This window comes from Peromyscus maniculatus, chromosome 9 (genome assembly GCF_049852395.1).
Source record: "Peromyscus maniculatus bairdii isolate BWxNUB_F1_BW_parent chromosome 9, HU_Pman_BW_mat_3.1, whole genome shotgun sequence".
In the NCBI taxonomy this organism is placed as follows: Eukaryota; Metazoa; Chordata; class Mammalia; order Rodentia; family Cricetidae; genus Peromyscus; species Peromyscus maniculatus.
Window position 1 is genome coordinate 10,064,346 of NC_134860.1, and position 21,837 is coordinate 10,086,182.

The following is a 21,837-nucleotide window of genomic DNA, read 5'->3' on the forward strand; positions in this document are numbered from 1 at the left end:
AGGGTGTTATGCTGGCCACTTATCTACTCAGAGAGCTCGAAATATACCACACCCTTAATAAATACCTGTTAAATAAAGGATGGCTCCTATGACAGCAGTACCATGCCAGGCTCACAGGTGACATTCTAGCTTCTGTCTCTATGGCCCATGCAAGAAGCATTAAAGGCCACAGATAGGAGAATATGTTAGCTTGAGCCAAACTAGGTTGAGGGTTGCTGGAGGCTGGAGGTTAACCAAAATGAATCTTGGCAGGCAGGATGCGCAACAGCTTGGAAATGCACAGGGTTGGGAGTATATGAATGCATATAAGGAGCCTAGGATGGAAGCCTAGGATGGATGGATGGTGGCGAGGGGACTCCAGAAGTCCTCAGATAGTGAGGTCCATGGAGACAAGATACAGGGAGGGTCCTGAGAGGTGAGCATGGGGGTTGTGTGTGTAGGCCAAAGCAGCCCCCACTGGCTTCATGATTTTCCAGAAAATTTCCACCGGCTGGCTGACCAGACTGATCTGTGTAATGTGATCCTGCCTTCTTTTAATAGTTAATAGTACCCCATTTAGTTCATCGCACAGCAGTACCTTGCCCACCAGACCATTTAGAGAAACTTGGAGAGAAGCCCAGAGGCATCATGGTGTGATGAAAGGCTGAGGACTGTTTTCCAGCTCCAGACTGCCGCTCTGTAAGATGCTTCATGCTGTCTCCACAGCCAGCAGAGTGTGGAGGAAAAGCACACTGCCCTGGAGATCAGGAATATGAACCCAAACCCAAGCCACGTGACGCTATCGGGCCAAGTTGTTCTGTCTCTGCCCCTCACTCCCCACATCTGTAAAATGGGCCTGGCAGCAGCACCATTTACATTCTGTAGTGGGGCTAAATGGTTGACTCAGTTAACACACTGAACCCTGCTTGACATCTGGTAAGCATGAGGCAAGTGTGATCTTGTTCAGAGGAAGTGTCAAGTTGCTTGGAAACCATATTTGAAGAGAAAGGTAACCCTAACTTCAGATTGTTCTTGAGGCCTGCCGTGGGGTGGTGTCTCTGAAGTAGACACACCAGGGCTACCACTGTCCATTGGGATGTCTCCCACAAGCAGCTGATATGGATCGTGGCCAAGGGCTGCCAGGGAATACAGGACTCTGGATGGTTCTAGGTATCTGTGTTCTCCTCTGGCTCCCACACACCCTTAGGGCAGGTCATAACACACTGCTGCAGCCCTGGAGCCAGTCAGACAGGGAGTTCGCACAGCAAAGTGGAATGTGCCCATTCCTTCCGGCAGAGCCATCATGGCTTTGGAACGGCTATTGGAGGTGGGCACAGGGCTTGCATTCAGTGTGGATGCTGTGATATTGACACTTTTTATAAGAGGAACCGCAGCTGCAGGTCTCAAGGGCCTCTTAGCCTCAACAACGAGAGAGGTGCTTGTTGGACACATAAAGCATGTGTGGGGTCCTCTTCAGGTTGGATGCTGTTCTTCCTTTTAAGTCAAGGGTTGTGATTGACCGTTCATGTTACCTTTACTGGGGTTCTTATTTCTCATGTGGATCTTCACCACTGTCTAGTTTCTGGTCATCTTAGTCTGAAGACCCCTTTAGTAATTCTTGGAGGGCAAACCTACCAACAACAAGTTAATATTTTTGTTTATGTGGGGATGCCTTGATTTCCCTTTGAGTTTCCTTTTTAGACCATTTATTTGTTTTATTTGTGTGTATGTGTGTCTGCTTGCCCGAGTTTATGTGCACCGCATGTGTGCAGAGCCCATGGAGGCAGCAGAGGGTGTGCTAGATCTCCTGAAACTGGAGTTACAGGTGTCATGAGCTGTCATGTGGGTGACGGGAACCAGACGTGGGTCTTCTGCAAGAGCAGCAAATGCTCTTGACTGTTAAGACGTCTCCCCAGCCTCCCTCCTTTAATTTCGAAGACTGCTTTGCTGGGCACAGGATTCTCGACAGCTTTTCCTTCCCCTGCACTTGGAATACGCCACGCAGTTATCGCCCGGCGTCAGAAAGGGTTTAAATGGCAGACCAGCTGTGTGTGTCTTACTGAGGATTGGCTGGCTGTTCCTCCTCTCCTTTTTGCTGCTTTCAATGTCCTTTAGTTTGTTATCCAGTGGTTAAGTTGGTAAGTTAGTTAAGGTGGTAAGCTGTGGATCGAGCTGAGCAAGCCATGGATCTGGCTGAGCTGATCCTCCTCGGTCTTCGCTGAGCTTCTTAGACATGTAGCTGAGTGTTTTCCTTACATTCAGGGTGATCCTGCTCATCACTCACCCTGCTCCTCTTCCTCCTCTCCCAGGAAGTTAGTGAAGCTAACAGTGTCTACAGATAACTGAGCGGTTGCTCAGCTTTCTTCACTATTTATTTCTTCTGTTTCCCTAGGCCCATCATCTCCATCCCCCTGTTTGTGAGCCCCTTCTGTTGATGACATCAGCTGTTGGGGTCCTCTTCTGAGTTTCTGTCTCATCACTGCTGCTCTCTGCTTCGTGAGGGATCTCTCTTCTGCTTTCCCTCAGTTGTTGCTGTTCTTTCTCCTCCTCTTCCTCTTCTCCTTCCTCTTCCTCCTCTTCTCCTTCCTCTTCCTCCTCTTCCCCTTCCTTCTCCTCCTCCTCCTTCTCCTTGGACACAAGGTCTCTCTATATAGCCCTGACTCACTTTGTAGACCAAGTTGGCTTTGAACTCATATAGGCCCACCCACCTCTGCCCCACAAGTGCTGGGATTAAAGGTGTGCACCACCATGCCCAGTTTTTCTTCTGTTCTTTAGACACAGTTTATGTTGATAATGTGAATGCTTTTTAAACAGTTAATAAAGTCTTTGTCCAGTAGGTCCAATATCTGGGTTGCCTTAGGAATAATGACTTGTCTGGTTTTTGTTCTGTTTATGGACTGCTTAATAAAAGATTTGTTTACTTGTATTTTATGTGTATGAGTGTGTTATCTGAATGCCAGTGGAGTCCAAAATATCCCCTGGAACTGGAATTACAGATAGTTGTGAGCTGCCAGGTGGTGCTGGGAGCTGCACTCTGATCCCCGACAAGAACAGCAAGTGCTCTTAACCTCTGAGCCTTCTCTTCAGCCGCTGTGGGAAACATTTCTTGTTTCTTTGCAGGGATCGTAGTTTTCTAGGGTGGATTGAAAATAAGATTTTGAATAACACAATGAGCACTTCTGGACAACTGTCCTGCTTTTCTCCAGGGCTGCCACAGTTCTTCCTCATTGTTCCTGCTTGTATCTTCAATTACTTTCCAGAACTTCCTGTCCAAGCTCTGCGTTCTCTGTCATGTGTGGCCACTGAGGTCTCCACTCAGCTTAGTTGTCACTTAAGGTTGGGGAGGGATATCTTTAAATGCCTGGGTCTCATAAGTTTTCCTAGCCTTTGCTGAGGGTCTTTGCAGAGGTCTCTGTAAACACCAGGGCCATCAGAGTGTTGATCTGAGTGAGGCAAGAAGGAAATCCAAGGCGCTCAGCATGACTCAGTAGCTGGTGTTGGTTAAAACTTCTAAAGTCAGACACTAGGCAGCTTATTTTAGGCATATTTAAGTACAGTATAATTTGGAAAAGTTTCCAGGTGTAACACAATCCCCTGTGCACAAGCCCTCACAATTACATCAGAACTCTTCTCAAAGCACATGTCACTTCTTCCATGAAGATGTATTCCAGAGATAGGCTACATGTATTATCTTAAGGGCCTAGGGGAGGCTCTGGTGTGGTCTCAGTCATGCAGATAGCATAAAGGTCATTTGGATTATTAGCCATCTCCAGTCCTGGTTATGGGAGCTTGGAGGAGGCCCTGGCTATAAAGATAATACAAAGGTCACTTAGATGATTAAGTATCTCCAGTCCTGGCTGTGAGAGCTTGGGGGAGCCCCTGACCATACAGATAATGCAAAGGTCACCTAGACTATTAGCCACTTCCAGCCCTGCTAGTGGGAGGTTGGTGTAGCCTGGTCCTACAGAGAGTACAAATCTCCAGGTTATTAACCACCTCCATTCCCAGCCTTCTGTGTGGGAAAACAGGTTATACAAATCTCTCGTTGAAGAAACAATCCTGCAGGTTTGACATTCCTGGTTTCCTTTGTGTTTATCTTTGAGCCCAAAGACCTTTGTGCTCCCAACAGGTCTTTGAGTGATACAAAGCCATGCCTTTATCCATCTGCTGAGAAGCCCACAAATCTGGCTTAGCCTCTACTTTCTACTTGTTCAGGGTCTAATGGGGGGCCAGAGGTAAATATTTAGAGCCTTTGTAAGTATTCCAGAGCACATGCACCATCCTGAACTTGGACATAGTTCTACAAATAAAAGTGACTCTCCAGCTTCTTGGAGATGTTTAAAGATATTTCACATTGGCTTCTGTCTTCTTACTCACCAGCTTTTCTGTGGGTTTTTGATTCACTTGTTGTCTGTACAAACGTTATCGTAATCATAGACAGTTGCAATATTAAACAATTGATACTGATTTTTTTTTAAAAAAAATGCCTCCATAGAAATATCTGTTGTCACTGGAGGAACTCTGAATTGGGCCAATACAGACAATAATTTGTTTGAGGCTAGTTTCAGGACTTTACTTTTTTAAAAAAGTATGTATTCTCTTCAAGAACAGTATATACTCTTAACTGCTGAGCCATCTCTCTAGCCCTAGTACAAATAATTCTTGTGAGAGATCTCCAGGGATGACAATGCCAAAAAATGGTATCAGAAAGAGCCACAGCTGTGGTCTCAGCCTGTGTTGGAGGGAGCTGCCCATTTTGTCGCTGCTTTTCTGGATGGGAAGGTTTGGGAAGGTTCTTACTTGGGCATTCTGTGGCCTCCCTCCCTCTCTTTGCTTTCTGTATATCATGTCTTTGTTGAGGATCCCAGTTGTTCGACCCACACATTCTCCACTTTGGATTTTGCAATTGCATTTCTGACAAAGTTCAATGTGCCTCTTGGGTGGTGCTGTGGTGTGGGGCGTTTACCCACCACCCCCACAGCTTCCCAGAGTTTTCTTGAGTGCGAGCAGCAGGAAATATTAGATAGAAGGATTTATAGCGGAGAATCTTGCAGAGATAAACAGATGGAAAATAAAGGATAGCCTCGAGAGGGCCTGGAACCTATTCCAATGGGCCCCGACTGTCTCTGGTTTTTATAGAGAAGCCAAGGGGTGGAGCAAAAGACCTCCTCCCCCAGCACAGCCAAGTGCAGACCATCTCAGACACCTGCACTCAGGCCCGTGGTCCTGATCATCCTCTATTCGGGCCTGCTGGGTAAAGCCACGAGGAACCCCAGAACGGGCTCCCACACTGTGGCCTTTGTGCAGGGGTGCAGTGTTAGGAACTGTACGCAGTGCGATCCCCCAGATGCAGCGGCAGGCTGGTGGGTGGCCCAGTCCATGTGGGCATGGCGGTGGGGCTGCGGGGCGGTGGGTGGAGACACACAACCCAGACGCTGCACCCGCAGGGAAATGGTTTATTACAGTAGAGAGATGAGGGGACGGGAAGATAGATAGATAGATAGATAGATAGATAGATAGATAGATAGATAGATAGATAGATAGAGATAATAGAGATAGATAGAGAGATAGAGAGGAAGGTGAGGGGTTTGAGAGGTGCACACCTCGTGGGAGGAAAGCAGAAGAGAGAGAAAAGAGAGGAAGGGGCAGAGTTTTCCCTTAATAATAGGCTTCTACATCAGGGCATAGGGTGGCACCAAGGGGCAGGATCAGAATATTAACATGCACTGTTTGAATTTTGAGATTGTCTCAGCCAATATATGTGTATGCATGTACACACACATTGTGTCTGAGGCCACCAACTCCAATGAGAGCCCGTGAGCAGAGTATCCACACTTAGGTTGGTACCCGATTGTGTGTGAGCACGTGTGTTTACATGAATGTTCAGATTTACCTGTTCATGCTAACTGCTTTTCCAAGGTGGCTTGTTGAGCCAACTCACAGGTGGGTTTTTGTGGGCATGAATTTCTCTTGTTCTTCTATTAAATGAACAAGAGTGCTGTTGCTGGGTCATATAGCAATGGCGTGTTTAATTTTGTAAGATACTAACAAACTGTTTTCCAGTGTACCTGTCCGCTTCACAGTCTCACTGGCAGTGTGAGGGATCTGGCGTCTATGCATACTCACCAGCATTTGGGGTTGTGACAAATGTTTGTCTTAGTAATTCCAATGGGTATGCAGTATCACATCATTGTGGCTTTAATTTGCATTTCTCTAATATCTAATGATGTTTAATATATTTTCATGGGTTTAATTTGGTATCTATGTAAATATCTTCGGGGAAATGACTGTGTCATTTTCTAATTATACTGTTTATTTTCTTGTGTGTGTTTGTACATCTGAGGAAGTGCTCATGTGGGTGAGTGTGAGCATGCACTTACCCTGGCATGTGCAAATAGGTCAGAAGATGACTTTAGCATTGGTCCTCAACTTCCTCCTTTTTGAGGTAGGGTCCACCCCACCCCAGATGGTGCTGCCTCTGTACAATAGGCTAGCTGGCATTTTAACTTCTGGGTATTTGTTTGTCTGTACCTCTCATCATGCTACAGGTAATCATAGACTTGTATGTTACAGTCAACTTTTACATGTGTTCTGAGGATCCGAACTCAGGTCTTCATGCTTGGGCAGCAAGAGCTTTTGGCCACCGAGCTCTCTCTGAATCTGTTTTCTTATTGATGAGTTCTGAGGGTTTAAAAATAGACACCCTAGGCTGGCAGTGGTGGCACACGCCTTTAATCCCAGCACTCAGGAGGCAGAGCCAGGCGATCTCTGTGAGTTCGAGGCCAGCCTGGGCTACAGAGTGAATTCCAGGAAAGGTGCCAAAGCTACACAGAAAAACCCTGTCTCAAAAAACCAAAAAAAAAAAAACAAAACAAAAACAAAAAAACCCCCCAAAAAAACAAAACAAAAAAACACCCTAAATATGTGTGTCTTTTCTGATACGTGATTTTAAAACATTTTATCTTAATATAATTTGCTTTTTCATACTCTTCATGAGATTTTTCTCAGAGCAAAAAAAAAAAAATCAATTTCAATGAAGTCCTACTTATCACTTAAACATCCTTTTGCAGATCATGCTCAGGTTCACAAAACCTTTTACCCAGTCTTAGTCCCTGCGTTTTTTCTGCTTCCTGGAAAGTGTATAGTTTTGTGCACTATATGAAATCTATGACCCACTTTGAACTAAGTTTTGTAAAGATGTGAGATTTAGGCCATTGCTCAGGGTTCCTAGGAAGGACCCATGGTTCTTTGCTGAAAGCTGTCCTTTCTCCTCAGAATTGCTGCATTGAAGAAGAGATGGTCTCAACTAGCCGCCACCTGCAGAGCAGGCTTACACTGCACTTGTTTTTCTTCTTCTAGTCTTGGCTCCCTCTGGGATTTTGAGGTTTTCTGTCTGAGAATCAGGGCATTTCTCCCTTTTCTTTGATAAAAATTATTCACTGTCATTACAGAGTTAGAAACTTATGGCTAAATGGGAATATTTAGTCCATAGTTCTATGACACTTTTAAAAAGAGAAAAGGCAAAAGAAAGAGAAAATAATGGAGCAGAGAGGAAAAGAAAGAAGAAAGGAGAGGGTCTGGGCTGAGTCCTAATTAATCTCCAGGAAATTTTAACTGATGCATTTAATTATATAAATATGGGTACGGTGCGATTCTGATGAACACAGACAGCGTGTTATCAATTGAGCATAACCAGAACACCTCAGATATTCACCTGGCTGCTGGGACTGCTTTCTTGTCTGTAACTGGAGACCTTAGTTGCCCTCACAGACTCCTTTTGACAGATCACATCTCACAGGTCAAATGTCTTTAGGAGCCAGGTGTCCAGGTGGAAGAGCCAGGAGTCTGCCTCCATGCCCCAGGGTGCTGAGCAGCTGGTGAGGAGATAGCTTTGCTTAGCACCAGGGGAGTGGGGGTGCCTGTGGGCTCCCTACTCAACCTGCCTGGTACACCTACCTTCCAGGCTCTGGCTGTAGAAAAAGCTCTGCAACCATAAACAGATTAGAAAAAGCTGCAGCCTGGGTCTTCCAGCTGCATCCAGCAGGGCTTGGGAGATTAGTGAGGGCATCTTTGTGTGTGTGTGGGGGTGGGGCGGGGAGGGGTTGAAATGTCAGCTTTGGTTTAAAGGATCCTTCTAGAAGGAAAGAGAGCCACTCTCCTGGCGGTGGCACCTCCTCCAGCTTCCCTGTGTGTCCTTTCTGCTCTGAAATTCAGGTTCTTGTTCTCTTTGGGGGGATTCCCACTGCAAGAGCTGACAGAAGGGCCTGCCCTGGCACTGTAGCCAGCTCTGTGGTGGCAGCTAATGACTAAAGGCATACTTGTGTATCTCAGGCTAAAATGGTTGTCCATCTGGTTTACCAGACAGAGATGAAGAGCAGGCTCTGAACACTCCCTGGTATAGTGAGCTCTCCCGGAGGAGGGGTACTTACTATGTGTCACTTGTCTTTCATCCATTTCTTCAGCTTCTCATCTGATAGCTGATAGATCGATCCAGTTATTTGCTCATTTACTGAGAAGCCACCGGCCTGTCTGGCTAGGTGCAGTGAACACCTCTAATTCTCCTCTCTGCTTGCCCTGTGCTTTGGAAGTTCAGGCAATGAGAGCAGGGTGAACCCGCACTACCATGTAGCTGGAGAGATGGGGCATTGCAGAACTCTGTCTTCACAGGCATGAGTGCGGCTTCTGTGACACTTGCCAGTGCCCTGCAGGTCCGGGGCGAAGCTCTGTCAGAAGAGGAAATCTGGTCCCTCTTGTCACTGGCTGCTGAGCGGCTCCTGGAAGACCTCCGTAATGGTAAGAGGACAACTGTCCTAGGAAATTGAAAGTGAAGTTTCTTAAACTTCCTTCTGGCAGCTTCTTGGTCTGTGATCAATCCTAAGCTTTTAGAACAAAAGAACAAATGGTCCCCAGCAGGCAGCTACTGAGGGGTGGCCTGTCTCCAAGGCCTATGCCATGCTAACAGTTGAAAGGCTGCACTTCTGCTTTGGGCTTGCATGGTGCTTACAGAGAGACCAGTGGCACCCATCCCTGGGATGTCCCCACACTCCATCAGTCAGATGCTCTACTATCCTGTCCCATCCAAAGGCAGAACCTACACTGTGGTCTAAGCAAGGGAAGTTAACTTGAAAATCACTAAACTGTGATTTGGAGAGAATGAAGATGTAAGAAAATCCTCTATGGACCCCTAGCCAAGGACAAGTCCCCAGTGAGGGACAAGCCACTCCTTGGCTTGGGTTTTGTCCTGATGGAGGAGCTGTGTTTGTAGCTCATGATGATGAGGGTCTCTAGATGACCTGGCCAGAGGTAGTCTACAGTCATGGCCCAGCAATGAGGCAATCGTCGGGTGATGGCTCAGAGGGCCTGGAAGTCAGGAGTGATCCTTTGGAATGTGGGCACGCGCAGGTGAACAGGCTGATGGTGTGTGGGCAGGAAGACTGGAGCCTGCAGCTCTACGTGGACAGGTCCATGAGAAAGTGGTCACGGGGTGAGGCCAGGACTTGAGGTATCCAAGGACTGTCATGTCCTGTGGCTGAGTCCAGGACAGAGGTGCCCCTGCCTGGTCTTTTTGTATTCATACCACTGGCTCCCAGACAGGGCAGGAGAGCCCCTGCTTCCTGCAAAGTCTCTGCAGTGCCTCTTCTGAGAAGAATGTGCTAGTGCTGATAGCAGAGATGCTTAAAGGAGCTGGGATGGAAAGGCAGTTTGGAGCTGTGAGGTGTGCTGTCGGCAGGTATTGACTTAGCAGCCGCAGTGCATGGATCAGGGCATGTGAGAGCACACAGGCTCCCCCTGGGTGCCGGGTCCCCGTGTCAGCCAGTGGAGGAAGGCTGCACACCCATGCCTTAGCTTCTCTTCCTCCTGAGCTCCCACTCCTGTCCCCTGCCTTGGGGGATCTGAACTACTATAGAGCCGTGCCCTGACTCAGCTGCAATGAACTCAATTCTGCACCAGTTTCCAGCTGGTCTTGACCTTTCTTGATCTTTTACTTTAAAGTTCTCGGTCCTAGACAGATCCAGACGCAGGTGCTAAATTCTTGTCCACAGTTACAACTACCTTTTGCAACACACATTTCTATGTGCTGGGTGGAATTTATTCTGCTCTGTGCCGCTATAGGCCTTGGTCAGAATCAGTCCTTGAAGCAAGTGACTTTTGGCACAGTGGCCCCGTCTTACACCCCACCATTGCCTCTTCTCCAGATTCCTCGGACTATGTGGTCTGCCCCTGGTCACTCCTGCTTTCAGCAGCTGGGAGTCTTTCTTTCCAAGACCACGTTTCTCACATAGAGGCTGCGCCATTCAAGGCTCCTGAACTGCTACGGGGACCAAATGAGGATGAGCAGCCCGAAGCATCACAGGTAGAATGCATGGCACCCTACCTCCAGTACCCTGGGGAAAGCCTTTCCTGGGGGGAGACACCCCAAACTCCCTGCCCAGCCCCAGTTCTGAGGCTTAAAGCATGTTCTTTGCGGGCTTTCTTGCCAGCAATTTACCAGCTCTTGGATAAGGCAGTTCGACTTCCCTGAGCCCAAGTTTCTCAGTCAGTTAAGCGAGACAAATATAATTTTGTAGATCAAGCTTTAGCAGCACTAAACACAGTGTTGGGCCTGGGGAGATGGCTCAGTGGTTAGAGTGCTTGCATGTAAGCTGCAGAAAGCCAGGGGTGGGGGTGCATACCTATAATCCCAGTGCTGAAAGCCGGAGAGAGGAAGAGTCCAGGGCCCAGCTAGCCAGCTAGTTTACTCAACTGGAAAGCTCTAGGTCCAGCAAGAGATCTCAAAAAATAAAGTGGGCATGATAAAGAAAGGCACCCAGCAGTCAGTCTTTGGCCTCTACGCGTGTGTGTGTGTGTGTGTGTGTGTGTGTGTGTGTGTGTGTGTGTGTGTGTGTGAGAGAGAGAGAGAGAGAGAGAGAGTTGTGTGTGTGCATGTGTACCACTGCCACATGTATGTATACATACCACACACAGAGAGAAACATAAAGAGAAGTGTTGGGGAACACCGTGGGCAAACGGTCTTCATAATGTGGCCACTGGCAACATGAAGCAGGAGCCTTCCAGAGGACCCAGCCCCCTGTCCATAGGCGTTTATCCTCAGGCGGGTTCAGGCGGCTGTAGCTGCAGAGGTGCTTGGTAGTGCACTGTTGACGTCATCCGTGAACTAAAACAAAATGGGTGTCAGTGAAGAGTGGACAGGAGAAGAGATGGCACTCACGTGAGACGCAGAAGTTTGTTTAGTGATGTGTGTGTGAGAGAGAGGGAGGGAGGGGGAGAGGGAGATCATAAAACACATGTAATACATGGTGCCCTATGCTGGATGGCAGCATCAGTGGAGACTTCGGGATTTCCTCAGTAGAAAAATGCTTTCCTTCTAAACAGCACCATGTTCCAGTATTTTCAGTTAAAAGAAGAAGAAGAACTCAAATGTCAGAGTGCTTCAAGGCAGCTGTGCAGTGCTGGGTGGGCACAACCCTTCTTCCCTGCCCTTTCATGGGGAACCTGCAGATCTAGGGTACTACTCTTCCCAGGACGACCCTGGAATGCTGCCGCTTTCCTTTGGGCTGAGAAGAGTCTGGGGCCTCTAAGGTTTTCGTGTTTGGCTCATCAGGGTCCGTGTAGCTCCAAATGCTACCGTAGCAATGGAAACAGGGAGCACTCACTACAGTGGCTTCTGCCCTCCGGGCCTGCAACCCTCTGCAGCCACGAGATCCCCGGATGAGCCACCGGGTCTCCGGATGGGATGGACATGGCTGCTTCTCAGACTCCTGTCTGGATCTCCAGCTTCATGCCCTACCTGTCATTCTGGACTCAACGAACATGTCACACTGACTCTGAGCTCTGGCTTTCTACAAGGACACACCAGTGTGATATGCAAACTCAAGGGAGCAGGAAAGGGCTAGTTGCCTATAGAGACAAACCCCAGCCAGTGGTGGGCAAGAGGGAGGGACTGAGAGGGCAAATCCTATCTCCTCTTTCCCCTTATGGATGGAGTCAAAATGTGCAGTCTCTGCACACCTACTGGAGATCCCTTCTGAGATCTAGGGAGCTATGTCGGCTGTCCAACCATCCTGTTGGGCTGTGTGGCAGCATGGTGGCTTTGCGTGCCACATCTGTCCTTGCTTTCTTCCCTCCTTTCTCCTAACTCTCGTTGCCCTGGGCTTATAGCTTCTAAATGGAGTGTTGGCACCTAATCTTTGCCTCCGGCTCTGCTTTTCAGAGGCCTCAGCTGAGATAGATAGTGAGTGCTGCTAGGGACTTTCCCGGTGTCCTCCAGCACTTGCTGAGAAGGCTTCACCCTCCCCAGGGTAGTCTGGCTTCCATTAGTGCCTTGGGGGAGGTCTGGCCAGTCCTTTGCCTTAGCATCCAGAGCTAGAGACAACCCAGCTCCCCCTGTTTACTCCTCCAGTAGAAGGGTCAGGGCCTAGGGGATTCTAGGGCTAGAAGAGGCTGAGCCCAGATCTGGGCAGGTGTGCTGCTGAGAGGCTGGCTAGGAAAGAGTAGACAGTGGTCTGGGTCACGGAGAGCCGCTGTGGGGCAGGGCTGAGTCTGAACCGAGTCTGACACTGTTTGGTTGGCTGCTTAACCCTCTATTCTGGCTGGCCTCCGAGTGCCTCCAGGAGGGGCTGAAGGCAGTGTCCTCAGCCCCTTTGCAAGAAGTGGGCAGAGTCACCTGGTCTCTTGATCTGCTACATCTGAGCAGCTCTGATGACCACCGCTCTCTTCCATTCACCACACCAGTTCTCTCTTCATCCAACTTGGCAGAAGGCTGTGAGGGAGATCTGGGGAGTCAGGAGCGTGGCTGTCCCAGCAGGGGCTGTTCTTAGGACCCTCCCCAGCCCTGGCTGCATTCGGAGACTAGCCAGCACACTCAGCACCATACCCAAGGCTAGACCAGGCGCAGGTGGCAGGCGTGGGCATGTCTCCAGCTGGGAGTCCCTTGAGCAGCCTTGCCTCCACTCATCCTCCACGCAGGCTGTTGGTGCTCTTGCTCCGAGAGCCAGCAGCTGCCCTCAGAAACCTTCTTAGCCTCTTGCTGTCTCCCAGGAAGATGAATTCAGAATTTGGAATGGAGCCTACCGGGCTCAGCTTGCCTCCCAGAACATTTTTGGACAGAGCCTTGAAATCCATGAAGAGTTCTGAGTGTGAGTGGTGCCTCTGGCTGTGCCCAGGATATCACTTCTGCCCAGGTCACTGCAGCTGTGCCCAGGATATCACTTCTGCCCAGGTCACTGCAGCTGTACCCGGGATATCACTTCTGCCCAGGTCACTGCAGCTGTGCCCAGGATATCACTTCTGCCCAGGTCACTGCAGCTGTGCCCAGGATATCACTTCTGCCCAGGTCACTGCAGCTGCACCCAGGGTATCACTTCTGCCCAGGTCACTGCAGCTGTGCACAGGATATCACTTCTGCCCAGGTCACTGCAGCTGTGCACAGGATATCACTTCTGCCCAGGTCACTGCAGCTGTGCCCAGGATATCACTTCTGCCCAGGTCACTGCAGCTGTGCCCAGGATATCACTTCTGCCCAGGTCACTGCAGCTGTGCCCAGGATATCACTTCTGCCCAGGTCACTGCAGCTGTGCCCGGGATATCACTTCTGCTCAGGTCACTGCAGCTGTGCCCAGGATATCACTTCTGCTCAGGTCACTGCAGCTGTGCCCAGGATATCACTTCTGCCCAGGTCACTGCAGCTGTGCCCAGGATATCACTTCTGCCCAGGTCACTGCAGCTGTGCACAGGATATCACTTCTGCTCAGGTCACTGCAGCTGTGCCCAGGATATCACTTCTGCCCAGGTCACTGCAGCTGTGCCCAGGATATCACTTCTGCCCAGGTCACTGCAGCTGTGCCCAGGATATCACTTCTGCCCAGGTCACTGCAGCTGCACCCAGGATATCACTTCTGCTCACGTCACTGCAGCTGTGCCCGGGATCCCACTTCTGCTCAGGGTCACTGCCATGAAGATGCAGCTTGGGAACTTTCCCACACTGGGTCCAGGGGTGGGGCTGGACTATAGGGGTGCAATTTCAGGTAAATAAAGAGAATAGTTTACAGGCACAGGTGATACTGGACTCCTCATCCCCATGATGTGGGACCTCAGACCACCTGTGTTAGTCTAACATGGGTGATTGGGGGGGAGCTGGGTTGTCTCTAGCTCTGGATGCTAAGGCAAAGGACTGGCCAGACCTCCCCCAAGGCACTAATGGAAGCCAGACTACCCTGGGGAGGGTGAAGCCTTCCCAGCAAGTGCTGGAGGACACCGGAAAGTCCCCAGCAGCGCTCAGTAACCAGGGGTTTAACACACGGTTTGTTACTTCAGGGGCTTCTCTTGCACAGTTCCCAAAGTATTTTCCTGAGAAGGATCTTCAAAAATTTGTCTCCTACAATGAAAGCCCCCCCCCCCCCCCCATCAACAAAAGACTTTAATTCATCCGGAGGCCATAGCTATGCGGCTCAGGGCATTGGCTCTAGGGCTTCGATTCAATCTCGTGTTTGGGTCTTATTTAGGCAAATCCTATGGTTTCTCCCTTTGCTCCAGTTCCCTCTTATCTAAAATGGGGACAATTAAAATCCTGCCTCAAAAAAAAAAAAAAAAATCCTGCCTCAGAGGGTGGTTGTGAAGACCAAATACACTAAAATAAACAAAAGGCTTACCATAGGGCTTGGCCTGATGATAATGACCACACCCCAGGGGTTTTGTACTCCATCTTTAGGAGGGTTTGGGCAGAACACTCACTTTAAAAAACCCGGAGCTTCAGAGAAGTCGGACCACGCTCTTCCTGTTGCACTGTGTCATTTTCTGACAAGATACAGGGCGTTGCAGTAAGACTGACCCAGATGGTGTGGTGGCTGGCTGGCTACAAGAAACAGAAAGTCTGAGCTACAACAGCCAGGGCCACAGGTAGTCATTAGTTATTTAGGGAGCAATTTAGCTATGGGTAGTAGCAGCACCTCAATGATATCGACAAGGATTCAGGGTATATATTTCTATTCTAGTCCCTGCGCTTATCTCCGCAGGGTTGCAAGGTGGCTGCTGTGACTCCACATGTCATATGGTATTGCAGGTAGAAATGGCAGGGCAAGTGTGGGACCAGTCACATGCTTTTTTTTGTTTTGTTTTTAATAAAGCAAAGGTTTCATCTTGTTTTGCTTTTCCTTCCAGAAGCACCCTAACAGATGTTCCTTCTTATTTTTCACCAATCTGGGAGTCATAGTTACAGCTAGGAAACACATTTCTAGCCTGCGGTGTGGGAGGCAGCCAAGATTAAGGAGGTGCTGATGGTGCCAGGCTGGCCGGATGTCCACCCCTTGCTTCCGTAGACTGTGCTGGGCTTCACATGCAGGGCTGTGGAGTCACATGCCTGACTTCTAACCATGTGCTTTTCTCTTGGGCAGATGCATGTCTATTCCTTAGGGATGACTCTCTACTGGTCAGCGGGGTTTCGTGTTCCACCAAACCAGGTCTGTAACAAGAATGCCTCACAAATGACCAGGTCATCCATCTGGATTAGCTTAGGAGCTCTCCCTTAGGCTGGACCACATTCATTAAGTGTGGCCGTCACCACCCTTCTGTGCAAGGCCTTCTACAGGTACTGCCAGCCGATTGCACAGCTCCTTTCCCCCAGTCCATGAACAACCGCAGCGTCTTCTTAAACACTCGAGCAGACCCAAGTTGAGACTGGCAGTTAAGATTCACTTGTCCTCTCAGGCCACAGGAAGTAGCAAACTAGAGGATTTCATATACAACACAGACAGTTATTTGTGTATTCTCCCAAATGCTTTTAGAATTGGCCCTCCCTGAAGTGAACTGCTGCCCTGAGAAAGGGCTTCTGTGCTCAGTAATTGAGATAAAATACACCCTGCAATGTCTCCTCTGGAAGAGGTTCACACTAGCTTGTTCCTGACTATGGCAAGCCTCAAGACACAGAAGCTTTATGGAGCAAAGCATGTTGCACTGTGTGAATACACACATTTGTGTATGTGCCTGTGTGTGTGTGTGTGTGTGTGTGTGTGTGTGTGTGTGTGTGTGTGTGACTGCATATTTTCATCTGACATCATAAGAACCCTTTAAACACTGGGTCTGTAAGAAGCATTGCTAAACCTGACCATGAGACCCTCTCCTGACTCACCAACCCCTCTCTTTCTCTCTGCCTCCCTTCCTCACTTTCTCCCCATCTCTTAAGCAGAAAACTATTCACAACTCACCTGCTTGAGGTGAGACCCACACTGGCTACCTACTGCCCATGGTAATATTTGAGCATCTCACCAGGGCACACGGATTCCAGAAATTGGCCCCTGCTCCTGTCGGCTGGGTCTCTGACATCCCAGGGCTTGTCTTATGGGCGTGTGACTTGCAATCCTGTGCCTGACTTAATGCTCTGCCAGCCCCAGTTTGTACCCAGTACTTTGGGGCCCCACACTATCATTCTGTCATGGCCCCTTCTGTAGTCCTTTCCTTTCAGACTCCCACACCAGCTCATTTCTCCCAGCTCCCCGGCACCTCTTCCTCTGCGCACAAGCTCATTCTGCCTTCCCAGCCCCCTGCTGCTGTTTGAGGTCGATCTGGGTCAGGCTTTTGTCTGTATATTTGTGGGGTCCCATGCTTGCTGAGGTCAAGACCTTGCCATCTTTAAGGCAATGAGGATGAAGAGCAGCTGTGCTGGACACAATGGCCCCTGGTGAGCTGTGTAATAGTTGACCCAGTGGCCTGGGTGCTGTGAAGACAGGCTCCCCGAGAGCATGAAGAGGCTGCTTGTACAAGACTAATTTTTCTTTGGCCTGATGCCTGTGTGGTGTAGAGTTCTACCAAGAGTGACTGTGACTGAGCCCTTGCCTGCTGCTCATGGCTCTGCATGAAAGGCCACTTCAATTTACAGGTCTGATTCCCTTGCACTCATGTTCCAGGGGGAAGTCCTCATGAGATAATTGTCTCCCTCCCCTCCACCAGATAAGTGTAGGAAGCACCGGGCTGCCAAGTCAATGTAGTGGTGTGTGTGTGTGTGTGTGTGTGTGTGTGTGTGTGTGTGTGTGTGTGTAACCACTAGTGGGGCCGACCATTTGGCTCAGGTCAAGGTCCATGATGTCCAGCACAGGCTGTCCACCAGCTTACCAGGCTTGCATTTGAGCTGAAGTGCTCCGACTAGAGAGCAGCAGGCACAGTAGATGTAGAAACCATTGCTTGGCCTCAATGACAAATCAGATGTGTGTTCTGGAAGAAGCAAACATGTTCTAGTGGTGATGAGTCTGTTTCCTGGAGTCGCCAGGGCATGTGGGCCTTGGTGCCGTCTTGTTAGGGTTTCTATTGCTGTAAAGAGACACCATGACCATGGCCACTCTTATAAAGGAAACATTTAATTGTGGTAGCTCACTTACAATTCAGAGGTCCAGTCCATCATGGCAGGGAGCATAGTGACATGCGGGCAGGCATGGTGATGGAGAAATAGCTGAGTGTCCTACATCTTGCAGGTGACAGGAAGTCGACTAACTGTTATACCTAGGAAAACTGGAGAAAAAGAAACCTCAAAGCCCGCCTCCAGGGTGACACACTTCCTCCAATAAGATCACATCGACTCCAACAAAGCCACACCTCCTAGTAGTGCCGCTCCCTTTCAGACCCCCACAGTGCCCTGCAGCTTCTCACCGGTGTGTGCTCTGCAGCCCCTGCAGCTTCGAGAGCCACTGCACTCCCTCCTGCTGGCCATGTGTGAAGACCAGCCTCGAAGGCGGCGGCCACTGCAGGCCGTTCTGCAAGCCTGCCGGGTTCATCAGGAAGAAGTGGCGGTGTACCCAGCCCCTGCCAGTCTCCACATCAGTCGGCTGGTGGGCTTGGTGCTGGGCACCATCTCCGAGGTCAGTTATAGAACCCATCTTTCCCACTGGGGAGCCACTAGCCGTGTGTAGCTAGTGGAATTTAAATCAGCCAAATTTTAATTAAAAGGAAATTCAGTAAAAAATTCAGGGGCTCCGTGTTTGATGTCTGGCAGATGCCCATGAGGAGTTAGTTAGCCTGACAGGGTAGTTTGCCTATGTTGGTATCAATGCACCTGTCTGACCTGGTTGCTAATATGCGTTTCCATCAATCTCTTCTACTCAGGTGGAGAGAAGAGTTGTAGAGGAAGGTGCCTGTGAGCAGCAGAGCAGAAGCTACTTTCTCAGGAGCAAGCTGCATCGGGCTGGCAGTGAGAGCCCTGGAGCTCGGGCCTCTGATGGTCTGCAGCCTCGAAGAGGTGAGTGAAGGCTCTGAGCAGTCCTGTTTAGGCAGAGGGTACTCAAAATGACCCTTCCATTGTCTCCTGCTCTGAGTGTGGACATCCCTGCTGTATACACAGAGAGCTCCCATGCAAGTACTAAGGAAGTGCTAAGGGCCTGGGCCTATGGCCACTGTGCCTACTAAAGTTTTAACGGTTGAATAGAGTTAATTATATTAAATACCAGCTGTTTAAATTGGAGTCTAGTTTATTCAAATTGATGAGAACAAGTTAGAAAAAGCAAGAAAAATGTTTAATTTTATTTTATTCATGAGTGTTTTATCTGTTTACCATGTACATACCTGATGCCTGTGGAGGCCAGATGCCCTGTAACTGGGGTTTCAGATGGTTATGAACCCCCATGTAGGTGCTGGGAACTCAACTTGGGGGCCCCCAGAAGAGCAGCCAGTGCTCTTAACCACTGAGCCATCTCTCCAGCCCCCAAACAGAAAAAGGTTTTAAACATGACCTTCTAAATGGAATGACACACAAATAAGTCATAAACAGCTGTTTTGTTTGTTTGTTTTTACTCTAGGTGTGCTGAGAGGGTGGCTTTTACATACCCTTTATGTGCCTTTATCTGCTTCTCAGCTGTCTGAACTTAGTTATGGTGTAGCTCCTTTTCTTGTCACAGTGAGGCAGTAACAGACAAAAGCACCCGGAGGAGGCAGGGTTTGGTTGTGTTCACAGTTTGAGGACATCGTCCACGATGTAGGAAGGCATGGTGGGAGGAGTGACTGGCAGCTGGGTACAGGGCATCCGCAGTCAGGAAGCAGAGAGCGATGGATGCTGGTTCTCAGCTCACTCTCTTCTTTTCATTCGGTCTGGGAACCCAGCCCGTAGAATGGCGTGACCCATAGTTAGAGCTGATCTTCCCATCTCAATTACACCGATTGCAGAAAGTCTCTTAAGACATAGCCAGAGGTTTCATTCCAGGTCTCATCAAGCTGATCAGTATTTACCATCGCATCCTATTTATTTGCTTATTCATTTTGAAACAGAATCTCATAATACAGCCTGGAACTATTGATCCTTTTGTCGTTAGGCTTACCCCCGCCCCCAACACTCTTCTCACCTCCCTACTTTTGGGGTTGTCATTTCCACTTGCACTGTGAGAATACAGACTCAGAGGCGGTTAGTGATTTCACCAAGGGCAGACAGCTGATGAGCTGTGGTGGTATCCACACTCTGGGCTGCTTACCCTCTAAAGCCAAGCTGTTCCTTTGCATTGCCCCTACCCACCATACTTTTCTATTAGTTTCAGAGAGAAGCACAGAGACCCAGAGCTCCTCGGAGCGACGCTGGAGTACCACAGCACACAGTCGGTGCAGCTTCGTTAATGGGTGAGTCTCCTGCTCTCGAGCGCTGTGAACTTGGTGTGGGAGTCTACACACCCTGACTCTTTGCTGATTAGTGATGAGAAGCCCATTCAGAAAATGACATTAGTGAAAAGCCAAGGAATGCACTGCCTGCTGGCAACAGTCTGGTCAGGAACCCCCCCCCCCCCCATATCTCCCGGGAATCCCGTTCCGGCCCAGAGATGGAACAACCTGGGCACTGGTGTTTTAGCCATGATCCCTAGGCACACCCTGCCTGCTACACAGCAAACAGCCCCAAAGCACAGTGGCTACAGGCCACAGTTACTCAGAGCTCATGACTGGGGCATGCTGATTTCAGCAGGGATTAGCCTGAATTCCTGGCCTCTCTGGTCATCTTCTGCATCTATGACCAGCTGAATCACTGACTGGGGAGGCTTCACTCCCGGGGAGTGGGTTTGTTACCCCAGCATCCCCATGAGTCCGTGACATACTGTGCACACTGTGATGGCTTCGGCCTCTCTAGGTGACTGGAGTTTGTTAGCTTCATTGTATCCCAGGATCCCTGTTGCACACACAGTTGGTCTGCTGTTGGCCAAAGCACCAGTAGGTGGTACGTGGACTGTTTATTGTCAAAACAGTTTGAATGTCTCAAATTCCAAAAACAAAGTCAGAGCCATGATCTATTTAGGGAATATTGGGACCTTGGAGTCAGGGTGAGCACAGAGGCAGAATCCTGGGGTGATGAAGGGGGGGTATGTGTGGTCTTATACCTTAAGTAGTTCCCCAGCCTGTGGTTGTATAGCCACCTTAACCTCTGCAGGCCTCAGCTTCACCAGTGGAAGATGCTGTGTTCTCTCTCATGATGTGGGAAATAACAGGAGGTGGCAGCTGAGTCCGAGGGCTACATCATCAAGTGCTTTATCCTTCCTCACTCTTGGCCAGTGCTTTTGCAGGCGCCGGTCCCTGTGACTGTGAGGAAGGCCTGCAGTGTGGCTCGGGGCCTATACTCTTGGCGGAAGCAGAAAGCTCACAGCCAGCAACATCTTCTCCAAGGAATTTCCTACAAAGAAAGGGAAAGGTGAGCAAGGAGGTCTGGAGCTGGGAGACAGTCAAGAGTGGTCCCAGCTGGGACCTGTAACACAGAGGGAGGATACAGGCAGGGGCTTCAGTGCTCAGAGACCCTGGGCTGGGGCTCATAGACCTGTGCTGACAGAAACCTGAACCTGGTCAGCTGAAGCTGGGTATCATCCACCCCCCTCCCCGACCCCTGGACTGGCTGTACAGTAGATGCTGTTTAGGATGTGAGGTTTGTTTCAGGCCTACCTCTCCTGAAGTTTGAGGCTCTGTGTGTAGAACAATAGCCAGGTGTGGCATGTAAGAGAGATGACCAGAGTGCACTTGTGAGAGGCCTTTTGGACAGACGTAATGCAGGGGCATATCTGGGATTGCAAGGTGGCTTAGCTAGGAAGTTCTCCTCTCTTGTTGGCGTGTGCGTGTGCGTGCGTGCGTGCGTGCGTGCGTGCGTGCGTGCGGGTGTGTGTCTGTGTTTGTTTGTTAGGATTGGAAAAATGTGGAGGAGTTGAGACCAGAGAGCAGCCACATCAACTTGCCCAGCCTTGAAGGCCCAGCTAACAGGACATACAGACAGGGAGTGGCCCCGTGGTCTATTTATACCTCCTGTGGATTTTTCATAGGCAGATAGAAGAACTCGGCTAAGGTCAGTTAGCTTGCTGAGATCAGTTTTGGGGTCATATTTAATTGCTTGCCACTTTTTTTTTTTTTTTGAGGCAGGGTCTCTCATCAGACCTGGAACTCACCAAATTCCGTTAGACTGCCCCTGTCCTCATCTCCCTGTGCTGGGATTTTAGGTGTAACTCCACTGTGCCTGGCTTGTACACCAGCTCTGGGGGATGGAACTCAGGTCCTCATGCTTGCCCTTGGCACTTCACCGACTGAAGATCTCCTCAGTCCTCGATTTTCTTTTAAGTTTTGTTGTTTTGTTTTATTTTTATTTTTTGTTTTGGAGATAGGGTCTTACTGTGTAGCTCATCAGATTTCTGATGTTCCTCCCTCAACCTCGTGAGTACTGAGGCTACAGGCGTGTTCGCCTCTAGACCCACTTGTTTTAGGCTTTTGATACACATGAAGAGTATGTGCTGGTGGGTAAATGTTACCCTCTAACAACGCATCCAGTGAGAGTCAGCATGCTGTCAGTCTCCTACACCTCACGGCTGAGGTGGACAGCAGCACGGGTCTCTGCCCGTGTCATCTCTGTCTTGCCGAAAGCTGTTTCTTTGA

The 21,837-nt window shown here is 49.4% G+C and overlaps 1 protein-coding gene across 1 annotated transcript in view; it reads left to right on the forward strand.

Moving 5' to 3' along the window:
• Frmpd2 (FERM and PDZ domain containing 2) overlaps nucleotides 1-21,837 on the forward strand; it is a 121,272-nt gene that overhangs the window by 19,181 nt on the left and 80,254 nt on the right. Inside the window, exons 2-8 of the mRNA XM_076544369.1 lie at nucleotides 8,647-8,772; nucleotides 10,176-10,333; nucleotides 15,369-15,434; nucleotides 17,631-17,822; nucleotides 18,067-18,199; nucleotides 19,479-19,563; nucleotides 20,482-20,617. Of these exons, the coding sequence (XP_076400484.1) occupies nucleotides 8,647-8,772; nucleotides 10,176-10,333; nucleotides 15,369-15,434; nucleotides 17,631-17,822; nucleotides 18,067-18,199; nucleotides 19,479-19,563; nucleotides 20,482-20,617 (896 nt within the window). The remainder of the gene's footprint in view (nucleotides 1-8,646; nucleotides 8,773-10,175; nucleotides 10,334-15,368; nucleotides 15,435-17,630; nucleotides 17,823-18,066; nucleotides 18,200-19,478; nucleotides 19,564-20,481; nucleotides 20,618-21,837) is intronic.